This window comes from Rhodamnia argentea, chromosome 3 (genome assembly GCF_020921035.1).
Source record: "Rhodamnia argentea isolate NSW1041297 chromosome 3, ASM2092103v1, whole genome shotgun sequence".
In the NCBI taxonomy this organism is placed as follows: domain Eukaryota; kingdom Viridiplantae; phylum Streptophyta; class Magnoliopsida; order Myrtales; family Myrtaceae; genus Rhodamnia; species Rhodamnia argentea.
Window position 1 is genome coordinate 28,151,031 of NC_063152.1, and position 12,295 is coordinate 28,163,325.

The following is a 12,295-nucleotide window of genomic DNA, read 5'->3' on the forward strand; positions in this document are numbered from 1 at the left end:
AGGGTTGACGATGGTCTGGAAGAGAGAAGAGGGAAAAAGAAAAAAGAGAAAAAAAAAATTCAAAAAAGTAAATGAAGAAAATGTCTTTTCGCTGGCGATGTCAAGCCCTTCTTTGAGACGGATATAGCCACGTCATGCCCTTATTTGAATAATGTCCACTTTAAACTCTTATTTGAAACGATTTGACTACTTCATTCTCTTATTTGAAATAATATCTAATTCAAGCCTTTATTTGAGAAAATGATAACACTCCATATTTTTATTTAGGAATTTCCTAAAGTTTTATTTGTGTACAAACACATGTCAAGAAAGATATACCTATGAATATCCATTCGCGCAAAGGGCGGGCCATATAACTAGTTTATTGTTAACGCCTCCCATCCCTTGAAGAGCGAGACACGGCATGGCCTGACTTGGACTGGCCGAGCAGGTACTCAAAGTGCTCACTTACTATTTAAGAGCTAGAAGAAACCGTGGGTCGAGGTTAAGTTAAACTTACTTTTTAACATTTGTCATCAACTCAACGTTGGGCTACATTTAACCTAAACAAGCGTATCGCAAGAGGCATCGCATCAACCTAAACAGAGATTGACGTGAAAGAGGGCTCCAAGTTGACCAAAGGACTTGATCAAGAAGAGAGAGGGATTCTTTTTAATGGAATTAAGCTGGCGAGACATACGGGAATATACTTTCCTATTTCTCATGGATGAAATGAATGAAATGTAATTGGAGGGGGGGGTGTATTCACGGAGCAACAGATCGGATCTCTCGAGATGATGTTACAACTTACAGTTTTTTCTTGTTTGTACATCTATCAGTGTCACTATTGACGCCACTATGATGAGAAAAGAATGGCTATGAGCACATCTACCCAATTGGGCACATCAGCTACCAGAAGGACGCGGGATTTACAGCCACAAAAGAACAAAAAATACAGAAAAGAAAAAAAAGAACCTCGCATGCAAATTATCAGATTGATGCATCCTTCTGGGGTGAAAAAAAAAAGAATCGAAAATCAAGGGCATGTACCTAACGAAAGAATTTTCACTATAAACCTGGTTGATCGACTTGATCATAGAGACTTCTCGACAACCATTGTCGAGTTTGAAGTATCTGTTTCCTCAGGCAGAGGCTTCACATACTTCCCTATCACTTTTTGACGCTTCCTCTTTTTCATCCTGCCGAGCTTTTCCTTGCTCAGTTGCTTCCTCTTTTCTTTCTGCCTATGTCTTTGGTTCCTCTCTCTTTCATATACACCCTGCCACAAGACTTCCCCTGTTGAAGGCCACAACCACCTCATGGGTTTATCGGAATCGTATTCTTCTGCATAGTCCTCATCCATACTCTTCAGCGTGTCATATGAGAACCATTTTACCCACATCCGACCTCTTCGGTCCTGCAACCTGTGCTGTTCCTGCATGAAACCGGTCTCTGGATCCACGTATACCATTCTCCTCGCACTGTGGAATGCCCAAACGTTCACAAGTAGCTCCAGCACTCTCGAATAGCAATGCTTGTCCTGCAAGAGATGCATCCATGACATGGTTCCTCTTACTGTTCCATCAAAGTGTGAAACTAGCACAGCTTTAGAACATACAGACAGTGTGTTCTAATTTTCCCAAACTTGCACAAACTACAGATTGTGTATATTTCCAGTGATTCATCCATCTCAAAGTCATTACGTTCATTTGTGCAGCATTGGAAGGACTCCATTTTCGTAAGTTTGTTGCAGCCCAACGATGCAATAATAGGATCCTGCTATTGAAATGCGGTTTTTGGAAGATGTGCTTTAAAATGGAGGCCGGGTCGATAAGACCAATTATAGCCTCCAGCATGCAGCATGATAAGCTATAAGCATGGCCTTAGAGTTTACTCAATGAAAGCCCTAATTGAAGATTCAAACGGCAAATTCCAAGAAAAGCAATTTACTTTGGACAAACTCAGATAACAGTGTCCTGTCTGATGATGCTCGTCATACATCTGTGCATCCAATGCGTCAACAAACATCCTGCACAAGGAATGATTCACTCCAATAGTTCAGCACATGCTTACGGAAAACAACACCAACAACTGGGTCTTGATTAATTGCCCTATGACCGTACCTTGAGAACATCACAAATTCCAGGAAAGACCTAGTTGGCAATGCCCAGCTCTTCATGACGGACCATGTGTCACCATCTACAGGCATAGGGGGTAAAGCATCCAAATCATGTTTTAAGCCGTACATCCGCTTAAGAGCCTCAGAGAAGGCGTACCTTCAATAGTCCATTCAGTTAAGAAAATCAGCAATAGAGAGAGAGAGACAAAAACAGAGACCACAACAAACACCAAGAGATGTTTTAAGACTAACTTGCAGTTTCCAGCATTAATGGAGTCACAGAAGGACCAAAAGTCCTGCTGCAATGGATTTCTTTGATCCTGGTCCATCCGCACCCAAAAGTAAAATGTGTCCCCATGCTTACGTGTCTGGATAGCATCCAATAATGCTCTTTCAGCAACACCGGACAAGGATGCCTGTTTAAACCCCATGTTAAGATGAGTCTGAACAAGAAACTGCATTACCTTAAGGCACACTCTTTCCCCAATATAGATTCAACAAAATCAAAATGAACTGTGGAAGTATGAATGCATCTGGAGGTTAATATGTTTCGCCCATTTCTGTCTTTTCTTTGACAGCTGGAATGAGGTCTCTTCAACCAATGGGTATGGAAATTAAATTTAGGCTCTTTAAACCCGACAAATATCATTCAAGGTATATTATTATATTATTACACCCTATTTTCCTACTTTGACACTTGAATTTACGGACGTAGGAGACATAGGTCAGACCTCCTTGACCTTGTCTAAAAGCTAATAAACTCCTCTTTATTGAACTTTGGTCATCATATTCAAGCATAACACAGCATTTCATGTAAATGGCATTATTAAGTCAGCTATAACTTTGTCCACTGTATGTCTTGACTGACTGATGGTGGACATCTAATAATAATTCGATTTTCGTTAATTTTGACAATTACCAATCAACTGTTTCTTGAAGTTCCAGGCATTGCCTCACCACAATGATGCAGTACGGCCAGAGATTTGTGAAGGATGCCACTAGCTTAACTGGCAATTTTCACGGACACAGCTACAGATAACCACTTCACAAAAATTGTATTCGAGCTTTTAGGTGTAGAATGGATCTCCAATATCTACCTTCCTTGCTGTTGCCCTCCAACATTGGAAGCCTATCCAAGCATTCTTGTGTATGCGATCAATTCTGTTTGCAATTGCGAAATAGGCCCCAAAGTCACCCAAAGCATCTCTATAATATGGATTATTCAGAAGTGGAAGCCGAGAAGGCGCATCAATATCATCAGCTCCAGGTCTTCGCCCTTTGGTTGACTGCAATGACCAGGTAAAGCATCAAATTCAAGGAATTCGGTACTTCACGCATATGCCCCAAATTAAAACACTATAGGCATACATCAACAACACCTCGATCAGGGTTTTCTGGTGTTCTGAAAATTCTGAGCTCTAGGTAATAGGAAATAATGTTCTCTGCCATATGGTTCATATGCTTTGCAATTTTTAGAAACCTAATACCATTTACTTTTTACAGCTAAAGTTTTACCTCAGCAAAGAGATCCAAAGATAATATAACCGTACACATATAAACTAATATCTTAGCAAATAATCTCAGTGAACCACAGCAGTTCAAAAACACAAGATGAAAGGACTAGCACTGCAATAATCTTCTTACAATGCACCTTTACGATGAAAAGTATGTCTTTGCCTTTGGATATGTGCTAACCCGAAAACATCAAAAAGCTGTTTCCAGTCCATATCTTCAGTTTTGTAAAAACCATTTTTAAAGTGTTCGGAAGCACATTGTTTAGAATGTTTTCATTCTCATATGGAAATTAAAACAGAAATTTTCAAGAATTCCCAGGAACCAGATGGGGCTCTAGTCCATGAACATTAGAAGAAACTGATTAATTGTAAGCTAAAACTTAGAATAAGTACATGACAATATGAGAACTTTAACATGCATAAGGCATCTCACCAGTCCAATCCCACGATAGATTGAAGAAACATGCAGAAAGGGCCAGATTCCTTCTCCCAAGTAAGGTTCATAGATACCAAGGGGCTGACCAGTTCTTTCAAGCTCCCGTTCATCCCTTTCGTGCAGATCATTTTTTAACCTATCAGCCTTTTTGGCACTCTTATATACTTCCTCCCATGTCCCACGAGGTTGATCACTTCTATCTTTTAGCTGCATCAAATTATAAGCAACAAATGAACTTTCACAAGAAAGTGAAAATCGAATACATCTAACTGTTTAAATATTATTACCTCCTGCTCCTCCCTTCTCTTTCTAGTAGCAGCCACCTCTAAATACTTTTCTTCCTCCCATATGCTATATGAAAATGTATCATCAACAGCATTAATTGAGCTGGAGCTCTCCTTTTGAGTATGGTTCCATCGCTCCTCAATCTTGTCCAGAAAAAGGTCACTCCGCCAAATTCGCTTCTGATACGTCGGTCTCGGTATGGTTTCGAATAAATCCCATTGCCACTCTTGCTTATGGTTAGGAGATAATTCAGAAACATCCCTTGGAGGGGCAACTTCAGATGGCAGCTTCAGAACTACTTGAAGTAATGATGCATACCCTTCAACAGTTTCTGATACCATGAGGTCCCTACCAGTATTCTTTCCTCTCGCAGCAATATTATGAGCCACAGGAGACACTTTTCCTTTCACGGCAACGTGCCTAATAATTTTTGACAACATCTTCACATTATCCTTTGGAAAAAGATAGCCATTGACCCCATCATCAACCTAACCATCATCAACAATATATCAGTAAATAGCTCAATGAAAATGCTCTCAAGATAGAGGATAGTAGTAGAATGTTGGATCTTCATAGAATGATAAGAAGCTTATTGCACAAAATGCTTCATGATGAATGTAATAACCCCCCACCCACATGAGGACCACATGACAATGTTGTCCCAAATACTCCATGTGTAAATTGATAGTCCCAATCCACAAATAAGCACCACATGACAATACTGACCCAGATTTCATCATTCAAGAGAAGTTACTACAACTTAAAATGGACTAACACTGTTTCTTAGATGGTTCCATTTGAGACTCATTAATTAGGAACCATAGCAGTTAATTACACCTTTGGCCACTCCTCAGTTAAGAAAGAGTATGAGCAATTGAGAAAATAGCAATATGCAAGTAAGATGCTAATTCTCTCCCAAGACAAAGAGGTCAAACAACATGAATAAAGAACTATGACCATGAGAAGAGGGTGCAATTTGGGTAGGTCAATGCGTCCCCGACTGTATGAGGGCATGCTGTGAAAAGAATTAGATGAGCCACTCAATTGAGTGAAATATGATGCATGTACTCCCTTAGTGGTAGATTGTCAGTGTATCATCCACGAATTACATGCACACAGAATACTTTTGATGGTTGGCTTGCATTATGCGAAACCAACGGTTAGAAGCGTACGTATTTTTTAATTACAGCAAGCTCAGGAGCTATGATTGGCTTCCCATAGCACATTGCTTTCACCAGAATTTCTGGAAAAGACTCTTCCTCAAGAAAAGAACCATATATCACAAGATCAGCTATGCTCAAGACAGTGTCAGCATCCTGGTCAACAGCCTTGTACTCCACAATTCCGCTAGGATATCTCAGATTATGCGCAATGGCCTAGAGAATTAAAACAAATATAATCAATTCACACAATCTAAGTTAAAAAGAGCCTCCCTAACTACAAGAGATGTAATATTATACCTCCACAGCCACGCTGTAATTGCCAAGTGAACCACTTAGAATAATGATTTTGAGATGGGAATTAGAATCCTTATCTGTTGGGAAATCAGCTAAAAGTGGCAACATAGACTCTAAAATTAGCGCATGCTCCAGCCACAGACCCTTGTACAAAAATTGACTTCCAACAATTGCAATCATGATATCTTTAGGTCCAAGATCCAAATTGTCTTGAATGTTGTCTTTGTATGATGCCATCATAGGGTTTGTTTCCCATGCTTCAGCTGGAGAACCAGGAATAACTACAAAGTTTCCACTGTCAAATGCAGAGAAGATCATCTGTCCATTGAAGAACAGATGAAAACATTAAAAGAAATTCAGATAAAGGGCATCAGTACTTGGAAGACAACCAAAGCAGAAATAGGAAGTTTTTTTCATTTCACTTGTGGTCTCCAAGAATTTTTAAGCTTCATCTACTTACAGTCTTCACTAGGACCTTAATCTTACTACCCAGTTCGAAAAGGAGGTAAACAGACAAAAGAAGAGGAAACGAGAAGAATTTATTTGATGAAGAAACTTGAGCTGAGTCCTGTCATATTTGTTTATTCCCCGCAAACAGTTATTGATTGGTGCCCTTTCATTTTCAGACGCTCCATACATTAGGGGATGAGATTCAGTAACTGTTACTAGATCAAAAGGAGTATTTCATATTTGAACTTACTGGCTGCACATAATTTGAGAAGACAACAGCAGTGGCACGATTGAGTGACCTTTTCCAATGATTTGCAAGCTCTATCTGCCCATGTGAATTGTACTGTCTTAAGCGAATAGCAAGTGCTGCATCATGGATGGTCCATATGAGAGGCAAAGACTTGAAAGGCTCCTGCAGAAAACTGCAAAAAGTGAAATAATTCATCTTCATTGAGTAAGGACGAGCCTAATGCAAGGGAAATCCAAGGCATCAATGAATATCACAAGCCATGCTTAAGTCAATGAACCCTAAGTCAACTCCTCATGAAGCTCACGGAGCTATCTGCTTAAATAGCCAAGAGGAACCATAAATGCAAAATTCCAGATCTACAGTCCTTGCACTCCACGACTTTCTTCAGATGAGCGAAGAACATCAACCAGAGCATCTCTAGCCTAAAAAATAAGCCTCATCAAGAGGCATAATTGACTGTGAAGAAAATTCGACAGAATACTACAGGGAGTTAAATAAATAGTTGGCAGAAAATGACAGACAAATGAACCTATTCTCGGTCCTCGTCCTATGGACCATAACTCCTCTTTCCTTGCCATATTCATTACTATGACCGACGCGATGTAGAACAAGCACTTTCATTTTCAAGAGTTACAACATAGAAGCATGGGACCACAAAAAGAAGCAAGCATGGAAGCAACAAAGTTCCTTATGTAACTAAGCCTACATAAAAGACTTAGGAGTCGACATAATACCAAAACTGACTGCTTCAATGAGATGAAAGTGTAGCATCGTATCTGATCATCAGCCATCGTTGAAATGCACAATTGCATTCCTTTGACAGGTAAATATTAAAAAAACTAAAGACAGATGGTTGCTCCTTATTTATTTGCCGACTGCAAAGTAGCAGACGAAAATAGGAAAAGCTTACCAGGTAAATACATCTGTAGCTTCAAGAGAATTAATGATTATGCCATTGAAGCTGCAGAGAAGTACATACAAGTCAGGTAGGATGGAGACAAAAGGATGAAATCACAGCCACAGGAACTGTAGAGTTTACAGCAATAAATTCACATCCAATTGTCAAAAGAAAGACTGTATCAACTTCATAACCACGGTAAGCAAAGTTAGAAACGGTGAGGATGAGTTGAGGCAATAATGCCTTCCTTTTGTAATATAAATATCCTTCCCAACAAAGTTATGTTTTCTACGTTCTTCTTCTAAGGAGCAACTAATGTTATTTTGTAAGCACGCATACAGACATGTCAGAGCTAATAACATATGAAGTATTCAAAATCCTTGAGACTGCAATTGGAAGATAATGAAATAGGGCATTGAAACCAATCCAGCTCCACCCTCCCTGTCGCTCAAGAGAACCCTGAGTGCATTTTAGTAAAGTTATGGTGAAAAGCATAGTCCTTCAATGCAAAATAGAGAGATTGCTCCTAACTTTGAGCAAAACAATTCAGAAACCACACCCTCAAACGTTCGTCTGCTGCACTAATTTCTTCACCGCCCCAACTTAGATAAAGGGACTGAAATCTCCCGCTCCCCCCCCCCCTCCCAAAAGAGAAAAAGAACAAAAAGAAAAATGGAACCCACTGGGAAGGAACATACGGATAACTATCTCAACTACCGACAAGTGCATTAACTGACAGAATCAAAGTCCCATATCACCTGCATGTGCAGAAAGCAGGAGTCCTACTTAAATATAGACCAGTAAGGAAGACGAATAGGAAGGAATGAGCCAAAAAGCAAGATACTGAAAAGAACAAAAAAAGGATGGCGTGTCATACTTTAACCAATCAACAAAGAAGTCTGCCTTGTCACAGTTCTGAATGATCGTAATGGAAGCTCCTAAGCTTTTCCAGACATCACGGACTGGACCATCTTCAAGCGAAAATACCTGTTTAGGTTGGACTTATTGGTCATCTGGTTCAACAAAGACAATTACAGGACATAACTTGGTTGACATAACTTGGTAGCAAAGTGTAATCCTGAAGACAGTTACAAAAACCCCTGATCCCTACAACAGCCTCTTACTCAGCAGGAGCAAGTTTCGGATAAAAAAGTTATTAGCTATGCATCTTCTTTGGCTGATAGTTTTTTTTTTTTTTTTTGGCAACTAGTTGTTCAGCAGCATGAAAAATGATCAAGCGTAGACACTTCAATCCGCAAGCCAAATAAATTTCATCTGCTCAGTAATAATTAATATCCCACATCATGCCTTAACAAATTTCCGACATGCTGGGATTGGGAGAAGTACAGAACTCAACAGTAGAAACACCAAGAATTAACCGCATTCTTCACAGAGACCACAAGAATATAAGGAAAAATTATGGCAATCAAGTACTTCTCTATCTAGTCACTCAAATATAAACATTATGCATCAATAAGATGATAGCATATGCATATCAGTCGTGAGAACCTGAAATTCATAACCAATATCTTGGAGGGCAGCTGCAACAGTCGCCATTAGTAGCTTCTCCGGATCAGCCACAAGATCACCGAAAACCTTCGCACAGAATGAAAACAACAAATCACAAGATGCCAATAGTATGGTCAGAGAAGAAATCACAACTTGACAGTATACAATTTCCAGGATACTCAACCATCACTCAACGGCAGGCAATATTGCAATTTCCAGCACGTCAGATTTAGACATAGAAAACAGAAAAAAAAAAAAAAAATGCCATGTAGAAGCTAAACTTCAACACTAAAGTGAATAGTTATACTGACCAGTGCAAGCTGGGGTTTAAGGTGTCCATAACGACGTAGAGTCAAATTATGATGGTATGACCGGTTCAACACATTAGCTTCCTTGCGAAATCTCTCAAAAACCTTTGGAGTTCCGAATCTGAAGTCCTTCCCAAAATCTAGACTACCTGTCTCCTCCAAGTGTGCCAAATCGCCATAATATATGTCCTTCCATTTGGACGGAGCCAGGGATTTTTCCAACGGAAGGAACATCTGGAACATGACGACGATGCAGAGGAAGGCGGCCACCGCGCACATCCATTTCCGGAAATCTAGCTTCGTGAGGAGCAGGAACCGCGAGAACCTCGATCTAGCTCGCGCTCTGGTCGACGATTGCGCGCGGAGAGAAGGCTCCCTCTTCACCGGGAGGCAGTCCTCTAGCGAACCCATCCGGAGTCGAATCAAATCATCAGCGCAGGTCCTCGGAATCGATTCGAAGCACGAAAGGCGAAGCAGCGAAAAGAGCAAGCAAAGCAGCAGCAGCAGCAGCAATGGCTATTTGCACGAGTGGATATCGTCACGCGGAGCGAGCTGGCGAAAGCGACTCATTGAAGAAGCTTGTGAGCTCAGTAATGGACGGAGAGAGAGAGAGAGAGGTTAAGATTTTGTTAGAACGCAGTTGACGCGGGTTTTTATAGTTGGCCGAAACGTCGAGAGGAGGTAAAGAAACAAAACGACTTAGAGTCGATGATGCTCGTTACTTAAAAAAACGACGAGAAATTGCTTTTTGCCCGTGAAATTCGTATCCCTTGTTTATAGGGAGGCTGCACTAATTTATAAGTCGCCTATTTAACTGGTCAGCTAGAAAAAGAGACCCCCAAAAAAAAAAAAAAAACTGGCTAGATATTATTAATCCTAATTAATTCTTATACCCTTTTCGGAAACTTTCTTTAAAATGGATAAGTGTTAGATATTACAAATAAACGCACGAATCACTTTTAACTTTATTTTCCGATTAGAAAGCATTGAGTAATAATCGTTTATCGAACTACACTTTAAAAAAAAAAAGTTTTTTGAGAATATTTCTCACGCCGTTCGGATATGAAATAAAAAATTCTTAATATCGTGACCTAATTAGCCGATTCAAGTAATGCACTCTTTCGAGCATAATTAACTCCGATCCTACCGATAAAGAGACGAGTGTCATAGTTGCGAGGGTGCTTTATAAAGAGATAAGAGTAAATAAAATCGGAGAGACAACTGCTTATGGAAGGCAGCACCCCCAAGCATATTGACCTAATTTTATATCTGACAAGACGGACAACTGGATTTGCAGACGGACATGTGGATGGACATTTTCGATAATGCTATAGTTCTCCTTCTGTTTTTTTATTTTTTAATTTAATTTTTGAGTGGTTCGGTTAATCCCCGTTTTGTGACGTGGCCCGCTCCCGGGATTTGTCAGACTTAAAACGAAGGAGGCAAGGAAAGGATCGACAACAATTGATTAACAAAAAGGAGTACGAGAGGATTTTAATAATCAAAAGATGAAATGACCTGCCCCGGCTCGGTTTGTTTTCATTACCCAAGAAAGGTCTCTTGTCCCCCTTTCGTTTTCAAATTCTCAGCAACAATTTCAATTTGTTTTTTTTTTTTTTTTTTAGAATTCCTGGGCCTAATTAGTATTGCCCGTCACTGTTGACCGACGCTTGAGGGGGGGCAATATTGGATTTTCACTCCACATATCATGTGATTTTCTACCGGGGAAAAACGAGAGAGTCTTTGCTTGTCGCAGAATCAACACCGAAAAAAAAAAAACTTATGGAATCTTTTTTCGGAAAATTTTCAAATAATGAGTTAAAGTGTCGTCATTTTATGGGAAAATTTCAAATAAGAATTTCAAGTACTCTCATTTTTTCAAAAAAGAGCCTGAAGCGATCCTTATTTCAAATAAAGACTTAAAATGCCCTCTTTGTCTCAAATAAGGATATGAAATAACCATGGTTGTTACAAATAAGGGGCTGACATCTCCGGCCGACCAAATATTCCGACCGATCGAGGGTGTTTTTGTCAAAATAAAATTTAAACTTTAATTTAATTAGTTAAATTAAAATAAAAATTAAAAAAGTTAAAGTTAAAAAAAAAGAAGGAGATATGTAGGTGAGAGTCACCCTGGTCGGGCCGAGGGCCGTGGCCAACCCTCGGAACTAGGCGAGGGCCGGCGATCCTTGCCCATATTTGGGAGAGGGTCGTAGCCCTCTCCCCGGCTCTAACGGAGCCTGTGCCCTCTCCCGGCTCTAGCGAGGGCCACGCCGGCCATCGTCGTCACCCCGCCGGTGGGAGGGCAGCCCCCTCTTGCCTATATCTCTTTTTTTTTTTTTTTTACAAGTTTCGTTTTTTTTTTTGGAAAATAAAATAAAATAAAATTAAGAAAATGTCCCCAATTGATGATGAATTAGGCCCTTTTTTGAAATTCTTATGGTCACTCAAGCTCTTATTTGAAACAACGTCCACTTTAAGCCATTTTTTGAGACAATTAGGGCATTTCGGATCCTTATTTGAAACAAAACTAACTTCAAGCCCTTATTTGAAAAAATAAGGGAGCTTGAGGCCCTTATTTGAAATTTTTCCAATTAAATAAGGGTCCGAAGTCTCAAATCATTTTAAGAAGGGTCTGGTCGAAGGACATTTTTATTTATTTTTTATTTTTTTTCTTTTTCTATTTTTCATTTTTCTATTTTTTTTTTTTTTGTTCCTCTTCCTCCCCTCCCGAGGCCATTGTCGGCCTAGCCGAGGAAGAAGTTCTCAAGATCGAGAGCGTTAAGGACGGTCGTTAAGGGTGCGCATGAAAACACTTCTCCATGAGAAATCAACTTCTGATCGGAAGTTGATTTCTTTACTTCTCATCAAAAGTAGAAGTTGATTTTTCTACTTTCGCTCCGGATTGACTTATAATCAGAAAAATTCATTTGATAACAGTTAAAAATTTCTACTTTTGAAACATTATTAACAAAATCTTCGGCAGCAATGATCGACGGGGGCGGTGGTCGGCGGTGGTAGGTGGCGGTCACAGCAATCGTGGTCGGCGAAGGCGGCGGCGGTGGTCGGCGGAGGCAACGGCAGAGGTCG

The 12,295-nt window shown here is 39.9% G+C and overlaps 1 protein-coding gene across 1 annotated transcript; it reads right to left on the bottom strand.

Annotated features, from left to right (window-relative positions):
- Positions 1-799: 799 nt before the first annotated feature.
- On the bottom strand, positions 800-9,830 carry LOC115753546. Its single transcript, XM_030692192.2, has 14 exons — positions 9,209-9,830; positions 8,898-8,984; positions 8,266-8,375; positions 7,401-7,451; positions 6,491-6,662; positions 5,794-6,108; positions 5,506-5,709; positions 4,336-4,821; positions 4,046-4,255; positions 3,196-3,384; positions 2,351-2,514; positions 2,103-2,255; positions 1,930-2,008; positions 800-1,519 (listed from the first exon to the last, which is right to left on the bottom strand). Exons 1-14 carry the CDS (start codon positions 9,614-9,616, stop codon positions 1,073-1,075), a joined length of 3,075 nt encoding a protein of 1,024 aa, XP_030548052.1. The 5' UTR covers positions 9,617-9,830; the 3' UTR covers positions 800-1,072.
- Between the last annotated feature and the right edge of the window lie 2,465 nt (positions 9,831-12,295).

What these genes read in the sequence shown, in the direction of transcription:
- LOC115753546 (XM_030692192.2), bottom strand. Translation starts at nt 9,616, where the DNA reads ATGGGTTCGCTAGAGGACTGCCTCCCGGTGAAGAGGGAGCCTTCTCTC. An exon ending in TCTCAAATTATGTGCAGCCA is followed by an intron (nt 6,109 to 6,490) that starts GTAAGTTCAAAT and finishes TTCAATGGACAG; the next exon opens with ATGATCTTCTCTGCATTTGA. An exon ending in AGAGAAGGGAGGAGCAGGAG is followed by an intron (nt 4,256 to 4,335) that starts GTAATAATATTT and finishes AATTTGATGCAG; the next exon opens with CTAAAAGATAGAAGTGATCA.